At 39.3% G+C, this 13,300-nt stretch overlaps 1 protein-coding gene across 1 annotated transcript in view; it reads left to right on the top strand.

The window, feature by feature from the left end:
* The window catches only part of IMPG1 (interphotoreceptor matrix proteoglycan 1), a 99,725-nt gene extending 86,425 nt beyond the window's left edge, over nucleotides 1–13,300 (top strand). The window contains exons 13-16 of the mRNA XM_065402223.1: nucleotides 171–724; nucleotides 1,697–1,916; nucleotides 9,219–9,429; nucleotides 13,261–13,300. Of these exons, the coding sequence (XP_065258295.1) occupies nucleotides 171–724; nucleotides 1,697–1,916; nucleotides 9,219–9,429; nucleotides 13,261–13,300 (1,025 nt within the window). The remainder of the gene's footprint in view (nucleotides 1–170; nucleotides 725–1,696; nucleotides 1,917–9,218; nucleotides 9,430–13,260) is intronic.

Genomic DNA, 13,300 nt, shown 5'->3' with positions numbered 1-13,300 from the left:
CCCCACAGTGTAGACCAGGCCTGAGTCATCAGAAAGCGGTCATAATAAGACTGTCATGTTCTGATGATGAGTATATTCTCCTTAAAAATGTCTCACTTGAAATGCTATATAAATATTTCATTATGTATATTTTTCAAAATTAAATACTTGCCTCCCCCCACCCTTTGCAGCTGTAAAGATCATAGATCCGCCAGAATCGTCAGGTGATATTTTATCGACAGACAGAACTTTGCCTTTCTTTATTGATTCAAGCGACCACTCCACCTCCCTGCCTGAAGAAGTCATCATAGCCACATTACCCACTGACCAAATCACACTACTGCCAGCAGTGATTAGTCCACCTCACAGCCACTCCATTATTATAGACCAGCCCTTTGATGTAACAGGTTCACCAGCAGCTGAGAGCAGCATCCCTACTGGCTTCGGAACAGGAGTGCAGGGTATTGCTGCAGAACTGGACAGAGTCAACACGATGAGCACAGTAACGATGGATGAAGTGGAGTATGGCAGTGGATATATTTCTGGGTCGGAGAGCCAGCCAGCAGAAGCCACCCCAGCTCCTACATTGAAGTATGTAACCACTAGCTCCATGACAACTGCAGCCAAAGGCAAAGAGCTAGTGGTTTTCTTCAGCCTGAGAGTAACCAACATGCATTTTTCTGATGACCTCTTCAACAGGAGTTCTCTGGAATACAGGGCACTAGAGCAACAATTCATGCAGCTGGTGAGTAAAAACAGATTGTCTGTGACGTACAGTATTTGAGCACAGATTAAAGAAAAAATATTTTCCTTGTTAGCTTATATTATTGCTCCCCAGATTAGCAGAAGCAATAAAAAGAGACAAGCTACCAGGGGCATTCATCTAGAAAACTGATTTATTCTGACCAGATCAGTAAGCTAAGGAGAAGCTGGAAAACACAACTGTGTGAAGTAGAGCACAGTATAGGGCCCCGTCCTCCAGTTTAATAAAACACCTTGAACTACTATAACAAGTAGCTTTTTTTTTTTTTTTAGTCTGAGATGCTGGCTGTGTAACAGGTAGCAGTGGTTTATGAAGGAGAATACATGTAAAAAAAAAAAAAAAAAAAAAAAAAAAAAAAGAGAGAGAGAGAAATATTTACCTATGCAAGAAACCACACACATATTCTTGGCAAGTAATTTTAATTGGATTTTTCTTAGCTCCACTTCAGTGGTATGGTAACACTGATTATATCTAAGAATTGAATCCTTATGCTGGATTTATTATCAATCCTTTTAAAATACATCATGAGTTATCAAAGAGAAGGTGATTAGATATAGATTTTCCCCAGAGATACTGTTGGACCATTGGACAACAGTAACGTGCTTATTATATCGTGCTCTCACTTGCCTGGATGGAACCCTTTGAAAATAATTGAAGTTGGCTTTTTAGTGAGGTGATTTTTCTTTATTCAGACCCATACATTCCCCAAACACTGTGTTTCATTACAAGGAAAACTAGCGTCCATCCATCTCAGTACACTATTGAGAAAGATGCAAATACAGAGACTAATCAAGGCAAACCAAAAACTGGACTTGGTAGTTAAGCACTAGTATTAAAGCCAGAGAAATAAGTGGGTGATTCAGGTACTTGATAATGAAAAGTGAATATAAGTGAAATTAACAGCAGGTAGGCATTGATAGGGGATTTAAAGTAAAACAACTTCCTGTTTTGCAGCTGCTTCCATATCTTCAATCCAACCTTACAGGATTTAAGCAATTGGAAATACTTAACTTCAGAAATGGAAGTGTGATTGTCAATAGCAAAATGAAGTTTGCTAAGACAGTTCCATACAATATCACAGAAGCTGTGCACTGTGTTTTAGAAGACTTTTGCGATGCTGCAGCCCAGCGCCTGAATTTGGAAATTGACAGCTACTCTCTTGATATTGAGCCAGGTAAGATTATGTTACTAAAAATGTAAAAACAAAAAATATATACAGCTGACCTTTCAGAGCATTGATACAATTGATGGTTTTACCCAACACAACTGAAAAAAAGAAATTTCTATTTTAAAGATTATTAATATTGGGCTTCCAGTAGTCAGACTGCCCTTGATCTTTCATTTTAGTAGGAAATTATGGCAACCAGAAATAACTTGGGGATACTTAGAAACTTTCCCAATTATGATAATGTTTATCAGGCTATCAACACACTTTTAAAGTCATCAGCAGTGATTGGAACACATTCCATCTCATAAACCAGATCTCTCCCTGATGCTGTTTCCTGACATATTCATTCCTCATTTAGTATCATAATTTTAGAGTGCTATGCCACCATTTTCTCTACTACTTTCCCATAGAAATTGAAATCACCTCAAAAAAATCTACAGGTTTGAAACATGTTTAAATCTTTTTGAAGTAAATCCCCTTTCATTTGTGAAAATGAGACCCATCTAGTGGAAACAATGGTGTACCACAACTAAATATTAAAACAAATCTCAGCCTTCTGCAAAAGGCAGCCAAAAGACCTGTCAAATACCTGCAAGTATTTTTAAATCATCAAACCAAAGTGAAAATATGGCAACAAATTGCAATGGTCACATTGTCCAGTCAGAATTATATTAAGGAAAATGACACAGCATTACAGGAAAATAATGACCCAGTATAACTCAGAAGAATGTTTTATGACTAACTCTAACAGCTAAAAAGTGATAGCTTCAAATTCCTGAAAATTACAGCGCTGATGTACACACTGAGTAAAACTTAGCTATGATGCTGGCCTTTGACATCACAATAAAAAAATCACTTCCATTAAACTAAAATGTTATAGCTAAAATGGGGAACTTACAAGAGGATATGAAACTGATGTCGAAATTAATATTTTAATCAATGAACTAATTAGATGAACAGCTCTATCACAATCTCTCAGACCCCCCACTGAAAAGATTTTAGTTAAAAATACCCACTGATGCCTCAGGAAAAATAGGTTCATTTAAAAAGCTAAAATAAACAGGGGAATAAGTAGGAGGAGCAGAAGAGCTCAGATATAGCCTGCTTTCATGACACTAGCCTTAATGGTAAAGAACAAGAGAAGAAAAGACAGCATCTGACTCAGAAAGCAGAATTGTCTCTAACCGAATGTTCTCCCATGATTCTCCATACGGCATCATTTACACTTTAAAGAATGCATTCCTTTAATAATGCGGAAACAGCAATGTGAACTGATAACTAGGGAGACAGTCAAATGTAATCTGACATGAATGCACAACACAATGCATTCAGCCCGTTCTCACTACAACAATTACAAAAGGGATGCTAATACAAATTGGATCTTTTCAAGCAAATGCATCTGAGCCCAAGAGATGAACATGTAGGGAAATAAAATGAGAAAGGGAAAGCTCTCCATGGAGATATGGAAAAGGCAAAGTAAGAGTAAATATTGACTTTAAAGACTGCAAAGAGATGCAGCTGAGGGAAATGAATTACCTGCAGTACTCACCATTTCCATGTATAAATCACAAAGTGGTACTGATTCCAGCAAGAAAGCAAAAACAGGATTGCACAAATATTTAAATGCATGATGTCAGGTTCCCTCTGCTTAACATTCACCAGACTGCTGTGAGGGGATCCAAACAACTCCACGAACCCTTAGCTTGCTGGGGCTTGACAGAGTTCAGGTATTGTCCCTGGCTTTGGGCCTCTAGGCACTCACTCCACGTGTGGCCTTCAAATCTGACACCCCTCTTGACAGTGTGGACCCCGCAGCCCAATTGCCTAGGCCCTGAAACTGGTGCCATATCCCCACACATCTCCAGCAGCTCTTGCACATTCCCCAGAATCCCACTGAAGTTGTTTGCTTTCTGGTTCATCTTCTGGTCTACCTCTTCAGGGGTACATGACTGAAAGCACACAGACTTTGCACAGGACTCTAAACACAATTTACCCTTTACTTAACAGCATGAGAAATACACAGCTCTAGACAAAAGGCATGCATTTTCCCTCCCTCAGTTACCTCACCATTCTGGAGAGTTCTTTGGGCTTGGACAGAGGCCTCTGGGATGCCTGGAATCCTTCTCCTGAAGCTCAGTGTCTCAGTTCAGAAACATGGAGCCTCTTTCCCTCTCTAGGTCAGCTAACTTTCCCTTATCTTGGTTAATCCACAGTTAAATTAGATCCCACTGCTTCCCGTTTCCTTCTTTTCTGCCCCAAACTTCCTGTGTTCCATCTCTCTCTCTCTCTCTCTCTCTCTCTCTAAAATGGCCCTTTCTTTTATAAACTCCAGCACTCTTTTTCAGGTGACTTCCTGATTCGCCTCAACAGGTGATAACACATCCTTACCAAGAGACAATGCTGCCAAGCAGCCTCTCCTCTGATAAACCAAAAAGAATGAGGAGTACTTGTGGCACCTTAGAGACTAACCAATTTATTTGAGCATAAGCTTTCGTGGGCTAAAACCCACTTCATCGGATGCATGCAGTGGAAAATACAGTCGGAAGATATATATACACACACACACACACACACACACACACACACACACACACACACGGAGAACATGAAAAAATGGGTGTTGCCATACCAACTATAATGAGACTAATCAATTAAGGTGGGCTATTATCAGCAGGAGGGAAAAAAAACTTTTGTAGTGATAATCAGGATGGCCCATTTTCCAACAGTTGACAAGGTGGTGTGAGTAGTAGTAGGGGAAAAATAAACATGGGGAAATAGTTTTTACTTTGTGTAATGACCCATCCACTCCCAGTCTTTATTCAAGCCTAATTTAATGGTGTCCGGTTTGCAAATTAATTCCAATTCTGCAGTTTCTTGTTGAAGTCAGTTTTTGAAGTTTTTTTGTTGGAGAATTGCAACTTTTAGGTCTGTAATTGAGTGACCAGGGAGGCTGAAGTGTTCTCTGACTGGTTTTTGAATGTTATAATTCTTGACGTCTGTAGTGTTTTTGTTGTGTGGTTGCTGGTGAGTATTTGTTTCCGGTAACCTACTGACCGCTATACTCACCTATACATGCCTCCAGCTTTCATCCAGACCACATCACACGATCCATTGTCTACAGCCAAGCTCTAAGATACAACCGCGTTTGCTACAATCCCTCAGACAGAGGCAAACACCTACAAGATCTCTATCAAGCATTCTTAAAACTTCAATACCCACCTGCTGAAGTGAAGAAACAGATTGACAGAGCCAGAAGAATACCCAGAAATCACATTCTTAGTTGGGCCTGTCCTGGAGTAAGTAACAGAACCCGACTAGTCATCCTCTTCAGCCCCCAACTAAAACCTCTCCAGCGCATCATCAAGGATCTACAACCTATCCTGAAGGACGATCCCTCACTCTCGCAGGTCTTGGGAGACAGGCCAGTCCTCGCTTACAGACAGCTCCCCAACCTGGAGCAAATACTCACCAGCAACCACACACCACACAACAAAAACGTTAACCCAAGAACCTATCCTTGCAACAAAGCCCATTGCCAACTCTGTCCTCATATCTATTCAAGGGACACCATCATAGGACCTAATCACATCAGCCACACCATGAGAGGCTCATTCACCTGTACTTCTACCAATGTGATATATGCCATTATGTGCAAGCAATGCCCCTCTGCCATGTACATTGGCCAAACGGGACAATCTCTACACAAAAGAATAAATGGACACAAATCAGATGTCAAAAATTATAACATTCAAAAACCAGTCAGAGAACACTTCAACCTCCCTGGTCACTCAATTACAGACCTAAAAGTCGCAATTCTTCAACAAAAAAACTTCAAAAATTGACTCCAATGAGAAACTGCAGAATTGGAATTAATTTGCAAACTGGACACCATTAAATTAGGCTTGAATAAAGACTGGGAGTGGATGGGTCATTACACAAAGTAAAAACTATTTCCCCATGTTTATTTTTCCCCTACTGCTACTCACACCACCTTGTCAACTGTTGGAAAATGGGCCATCCTGATTATCACTACAAAAGTTTTTTTTTCTCCTGCTGATAATAGCCCACCTTAATTAGTCTCGTTAGAATTGTTATGGCAACACCCATTTTTTCATGTTCTCTGTGTATATATATCTTCCTACTGTATTTTCCACTGCATGCATCCGATGAAGTGGGTTTTAGCCCACGAAAGCTTATGCTCAAATAAATTGGTTAGTCTCTAAGGTGCCACAAGTACTCCTCATTCTTTTTGCTGATACAGACTAACACGGATACCACTCTGAAAACTGATAAACCAGTTCTCCTCGGTAAAAGCCAATCTTTTGTCTCAAGGTTTCCACCTGAATAGGCAACTATTTTAGTAACCAACCATTGTCCCTCATATGGTAGGTCTGTCAGAAAATAAGGGATCCCGCATCCAGATAGAGGCATCCCAAGATACAACACTTCCATAACAACCAGAATTCATAAGTTGTACATAAACAGATTCCCCAACTCATTACCCATGGAAATGGACCACCCACTATCTGGAAAGAATGTTCTTCTAAGGCCCAAGTAGCATCAACATGACTCCAACCTGAATCAGTCGAGAGTCTGATCACCACCTTGAAAGATAGGTTCACTTACTACTTTTAAAATTATTAACTCTACTTTGTCCTTAGCCAACAGAAAGAATGGTAAATCCTTATTTCATGGCTAGTGAACAGATTTCAGGACTGGTATTCATTACATGAGCACAAAAAGCAATCTTCTTGCACATTGTAAAAGTCAATTTTAATGGTTTAAAAAAAGCATACTGAATACATGCCCCACCTTTTGTGCAGAAGAGTGAATAAATTTCACAGCAGCGGTACAGTGTCATCGGGAATGATTTTAATGGCAGTGGTGGATTCTCCATTTCTTGCAGTCTTCAGATTAAGACTGGATGCCGTTGTGGAAGATATGCTTTAATCAAATGCAAGTTATTGGGCACACTACAGGAGTAACTGGATGAAGTTCAAAGGCCTGCAATGCACAAGAGGTCAAACAAGATAATCTAATGGTCTTTCTGGCCTTAAAATCTATGAATCTAAGCATATTTCTATTACACACACACTTTTTCCCCAAAAATATGTAATCAAAGTTTCAATTTATCTTGACAATTGTATGTATTGATTTACTTTATTTTTACTTATAAGCAAGCGAAGATAGACACTAGTGAGAGTCATCTAGGCAATAACTAGCCTTGTAAAATGCTGGGGGGAGGCAGGATGACACATTTCAGTGGATCCAGCTAATATTTTTTGTTTCTATCTATGATTCTGTAGCTAATAGGCTTTTTATTGTTGTTGTTGTTGTTGTTGTTGTTGTTGTTTTTTTTAAAGAGAAAAACTGTTTCTCTGTGAACATTGATATAGAATTCCACTCCGGGCTAAAACCTGTTTACGTTATTTCACTTCCTTTCTGTAAAATAAGAGCTAACAATTTTTGATTTACAAACTTATTGCTTTGCTACAGAAGGTTTTTTTTTTTAAATTTTCATTCAAAAATTATTATTAATACAGTAAAGAATTTTTTCTATTATATTTAGACAGGGATTTGTCAGTCACCCATTACAGATATTTACTTTATTATTATTGCTGACACAATTTTTTTTTTGGCTTCAAACTTAGTAAAATACAAAGTTCTTCATTCCAATAACACAGTGGATGCCAAAGTGACATCATCTTATGAGTACCAAAGATAGATTTAAAACAGTCTCCCTAGTCTTTAAATTTGAAGGAGAAGCTAATCATGGAATTGTATAGAAGGTTAGAGCTGAAAGAGACCTATTGATCATTCAATCCATTTCACTCTTTATATAGGCAGATATGAGCATCCTCAAGCATGGCTGAGATTTTCAGTGCCACCAGGGAGGACTCAGTGTTCAGTTCTCATTGAAATTGATGGCACTGGTCATCCATATCCTCTAAAGGCTTTGAAAATCTCAGCCAACAGGTTTATAGTTAATAGGTAGGATGTCCAACATGAATCCTCTTTTGAAACTAATGTTTATTTTCCCTAGAAAGGCAAATCTTAAGGCCCATTATTGCAGAGATAACATCATTTTGACATTTTAAGAGCTGTTGATAGTTAATCTTTATATAATAGACCCATGCTTATCTCTACAGCTATGGTAAAGGCTGCATTTTCTCAGTTCCGTTTAACAGTTCAGGCTTCTCATATGCACCTTTGAGGCCCTGTCACTCCACCCATGCCTATATCTCTGCTCTCATTTCCTCCTTTTACTCCTTTTGCCCCTCCCAACATTCTCTGCACGCTTATCCCCACGCCTTTCCCACACTAATGTGCATGGTTGAAATAATTTGCTACTCATTAATTGTATCCTCAGGGCTAAGGATTTAGCATGGCTCTCATCTCCCTCATCCTCTCCCATACTTCCGTCCAGGTACCAAATGATACTCCTACCAAAAAACATGTACATTGGGTATAGCCTTCCTCACCACTGCTTCCATCTAACAGCCTCATCATGCTAGGAAGACTCATGCCGAGTCCCCTGCTGATTTTTGGTGTGAGGCAGGGACTGAAACCTGGCAAGAGGAGGAAGCAGGGTAAGGCAGTCCACAGGAGAATTAGAGGTGCTTGGGAGGAGGAAATATGGCTTCAGGCTGCAGTCCTGGCTTGGTCCTTTCTTCTAGCATCAGTAGACCTTCATCTTCCCCAATACAGTGTCTCATAGCAGCCTCCTTCCCAAACCCAGAAAACCAGCAAGTGATGATGGTTTCATACACCTCATGAAAGGAGATTGTCCTAAAAGGTAAACCACCTTACTTCCACAAAGACATTCACACATGGCTCTCCCCTAAAGAATGCCACCATTTCTAGCTAGCAGTGTCACTCTGTACTATACACAGGGATGGTGCTGTTTTTAACATGTCCTTAATCAGATTGCAAGCTACTTGTGACAAGAATCACATTTTTTGTATATATGTGCAAATATAGTACCAGCACTCCCCAAAAGTAAAAGATGATGGAATCAGAACACCCACATGCAAAAAAGTCTCTACAGTTCAAACATAAAAACATGACTCTGAATACGTGGGAAGGAAACAGATTGTGCAAGAAAATATAACAGCAATTTTCTGTGCTATCTGAGGAAAGAAAAATGTACAGCTTCCTTTTATGCTGAGATATAGTCCCACCAATTGATATAGAAGGAGCCTGGCTGTAGTGAATCTCTTTTGTTCTCTGTAGCAGCCTCAAGTTCTGCCAAGTACACTGGGATAATGCCTCAACGCATCCACTAATAATGTCTCTATCTTATTACAGCTGATCGAGCGGACCCATGCAAATTCATGGCATGTGATGAATTTTCAGAGTGCATAACAAATGAATGGACAAAAGAGGCAGACTGCCTTTGTAAACCTGGTTACGCAAGCCGAGATGGACTGCCATGTCGGAGTCTATGTGAGATGCAGCCACATCTTTGTGTTAACGGCGGAAAATGTGAATTAGTTCCAGGAAAAGGAGCTGTCTGCAGGTAGGCAAATTATATTTCTCATTAATTCTGCTGAACAATAGTTCCTGAAAAATCAGTTGTATGAAGAGTTGCAATTGGGATTACCCTTTTTCAGGAGTATCAAGTGCAAGCCAACGCGTGTAAAATTATATAGACATTTTGATCTAGATTGAGGTATTGTTCCATTGACAAAGTACCTTACACAATGAATATTTCCACTGAAGTCAATGGGACTATTTAAGCAGTCAAGTACTGCACAATATCAGTAAGGGCATCACAATCTAGTTCTTTATTAGAAAGGAAACATCATTGACCTAGGTTACAAGTAACTTGAAATGATATTCTTCTTGGTTCTTCTTGATTTTCAAAATGCAACTATTCTGACATTTTGGAAAATCAAATAACATTTGTTCACATTTTTGGCCATTGGTAAAATAGGTATATCTGTGAGGAATTAACTTTTGGCTGGGTTGTATAAAATACATTTTAAAATACTATTGTAAGCATATATATATATATATATATATATATATATATATATATATATATATATATATATAATATTAATATATATATATGGCATCCACCACTGTAATAGCTGGCCACCTTACAAGGCATATGTTGAGACAGTCAAGAACTTTTTATGATCAGACACCCTGCTGCCCACAGCTTTCAAAGTAATCAAGCGAGCCGGGATTCCATTGGTTGGGAAGGCGTGATGTTTCTTGCAACTCTTTGTAAATGTGACCAGACACCATATTTTCACAGGGAGCAAATTCAGGAGTGTGGGTCAATTACTGAGAATGTCATGCAATCCAGACACACAAACTTCCCCTTAGTGTTCAAAAGGAGTGTAGATTGTACAGTAGGTCAAAGACGATGAGGCTCTTACACAGGATGTCCAGAACCTTGAGTGTTACCCAGCAGTTGATTGACTGCCATTGTAACAAGCCGAGTACAGATCTGATTAGCCCAATCAATCATTCTTAGTACTGACCTCAAGAGGTCAGTATATGCTAATTAGAGCATTCAATATCAGCTACAAACAATAAGAACATTGAACGACTTCTGCATATCATGACTGTAGAGGAATTATCCACTACATTGTATACTGTTAGTGTTTAAAATGTACAATAGTTGACTTACCTTAACTCTTTTTGCCTCTGTTGGCTTGTCTGGTTATGCTGAAAGAATGACAGGAGACATTAGACAGCGTTTAATTAGGCCTCAACTTTATTATTAGACAGATGTCTGGGACTAACCTGGTGGATAAAATGTGTGCAGTGCAGATGCAAAATTTATGTCCCTTCAGCAGATTCACTGCCAGGACCTTACCAAATCCAGCCAATTTTTTTTTGGGGGGGGGGGGGCTCTTCCACAGCTCCCCCATCGACCATGCCCCCTCGTAGGAGGGGTTAAGGTGGACTATAATGATGAGGGGGTTGGCTCCCTGCTGTACCAATCATAGGAGTCCCCAACTGCCCCCAGCTTGCTAAATTACCAAGCACCTCTCCTTAATTTCTTTTCCAAGCCATTTTTTCATTCTTCTGTGCCTTAATTTATGGAGTACCTGCACTGAACATCTGCTATGCACTTAAATAAAAAGTTGTGACATATGACCTACCACCCATCATGCTTTGCATGAACACAGCCTACCTGAACCTGCTGCGAGGAAGGCGAAAACCCCCCCACTGCACCTGGCCAATATGGTAGTAAGGGGAAAATTCCTTCCCAGCCCCCCTTAATGGGGCGGCTAGAGTAATGCCCACAGCAGATATAGCTAAACACTGGCATATTTGTGACCTAATTAGGGAGGGGGAGGTTGGGTGCTGCCCAGCCTGTTCTGAGTGAAGAGGAGAGGGGCCAGGCCCAGCTGACCTTTTTAAACCCCTCATTCCTAGGTGGTGAGTCTTCCACCACGCTGACTGCTCTTCCAGCAGCTTTACGTCTTCCCTCCTCCCCTGAACCAGAAAGCATTGCCGCCTTCTTCCGGCCAGCCAGCCAAACTCCTCCCTGCTGAAGTGCAGGGTGGCGATTCTTAGAGAAGAACAGGATGTTGACGCTTGAAGCTCAGATTGAGTTCTGAAGGGACACTGCTGAATTCCCTATATGCAAACTCATGATAGCAGACTTGCTGTATTTTGCAACAATAAACTTAACTGGGATCTAATGCCCATAATATATCTACCCAAGATCATGATTTTGCAAGGTCAGAATTTTGTCCATAGAGTCAAATGGCTTAGCTTAAATGCAGATAATGAACATAATGAGAATGCAAGTTTATTAAAAATAATGAATACAATGCCTGTGAATTGTGTCTGGTTACATACTTACATAATTCCAATATAAACTTAAAAAGCTTGTGCAAGCAAAACCAAGAAAGGTATGAAAATAGCAGATCATTGATACCAATGGAAGTACTTCCAAGTAAGAACTTGGTAAGGCAAGTAAAATTCGGTCCAATGTTTGCTTCATTTCCAAAATTACTTCAAACCTGACTGATTGTCACTTCTGATAATCTATGAACCTACCTTCTCATAGAAAAGCCAGAGGTCTCACCCAACATCTTGGAAGAGGTTTATTTTATATTAGAGTCGTGTAGTATAAAGCTTTAGACAGCACTTCTCAAGTTAGAGGTCACCGATGAGCAATGTATAGGGAAGATTTTTAAAAAGAGATACGATTAGAACATATGGAACAAATTCCCAGGGCATTCAAGTGCAGGGTTTGGTTTGGCCTCAGTATAGAGCTAGGAATCAGCCACAAAGCTCTGTTCTATATGCAAACTTCCTCAAGATTCAGGGGTGGGGAGAGAATACTTCAGTCTCCAATTGTTTTATATTAATCATCATGAACTTGAAGATATATTCTTCCATGTATTATTAATCATGCTGCTTCATATGGAAAGACTCTTTTTGATTAATTACAATGAGAAAACTGTTCTTATACTTGTTGGCAGTTTTCCCTGTATTTTGGACACAAGTACTTTGTATTTCCTGCCCTCAGTCTTATGTTTATGTATATTTTTTTTGCTTTTCCCCTCTTCCTGTTTAGATGCCCTGTACGTAGGCACCGGTTTTACCAAGGAGAGCGCTGTGCAAAGTTTGCTCCAGAACCTATACAACCCTTCATTTTAAAAGCTGTGGTTCTTAGCTTATTAAGCCTTGTTTTTCTTGTCATCATTTTAATTGTTAAGATAAGAAGAAAATGCAAAAACCAGACTAATTTGGAGTAAGCAGCTCATGATTTTTCCCTTCACATTTGAAAATTAATTTTCAATAATGTTCCTTAAGTTACAGATTCTTACATAAAACCAAAATGTTCTGCATTATAGAGGTCCTGCTCCCAACAACTGTGGCACAGAAAATGCTGTAAGAATTAATCCCATTTTTGAACATGATGAGCCCATCTCTAGCTTTAGCCATATGCCTTGTAGTGTAAGTGCTTGTGTCAGTTCTTCAGAGATCATTAACCAACGAACATTACACAAATATGAAAAAACAACTCAGTGTGAAGGTAAAATGCATGCACATACATTCTCATCCTCTTCAATGTAAGTTTCCCCAAAATAACAGCATGTCCACTTTCATGCATAAACTTTACAACTAAATCAGGTTTTGGTTTGTTTGTTTGTTTTGCCTCTTGCCTTAGCCATTTCAGAGCTAAAAATACTAATCCCTAAATTTACTAATAATCTATAATATTTACTGCTGCAAAGGTTTCATAATAGAACTTTAGAAATTACCTTTTTACAGCTCTTCTGCATGGCTTTGGTGGTCCATTCTATTCTGATGACTTTCCTAATCATTAGTGCAAGAATTAAGCCTGAATATCCTTATTTTAATATTGCAGGTCACCAGATGATATTACAAAACCAAGACTGACAAGTTAG

The sequence above is a fragment of the Emys orbicularis genome, chromosome 3, assembly GCF_028017835.1.
Source record: "Emys orbicularis isolate rEmyOrb1 chromosome 3, rEmyOrb1.hap1, whole genome shotgun sequence".
NCBI classification, from domain to species: Eukaryota; Metazoa; Chordata; order Testudines; family Emydidae; genus Emys; species Emys orbicularis.
The sequence above is the reverse complement of the archived record's forward strand: the minus strand, read 5'-3'. Positions and strand labels throughout refer to the sequence as shown.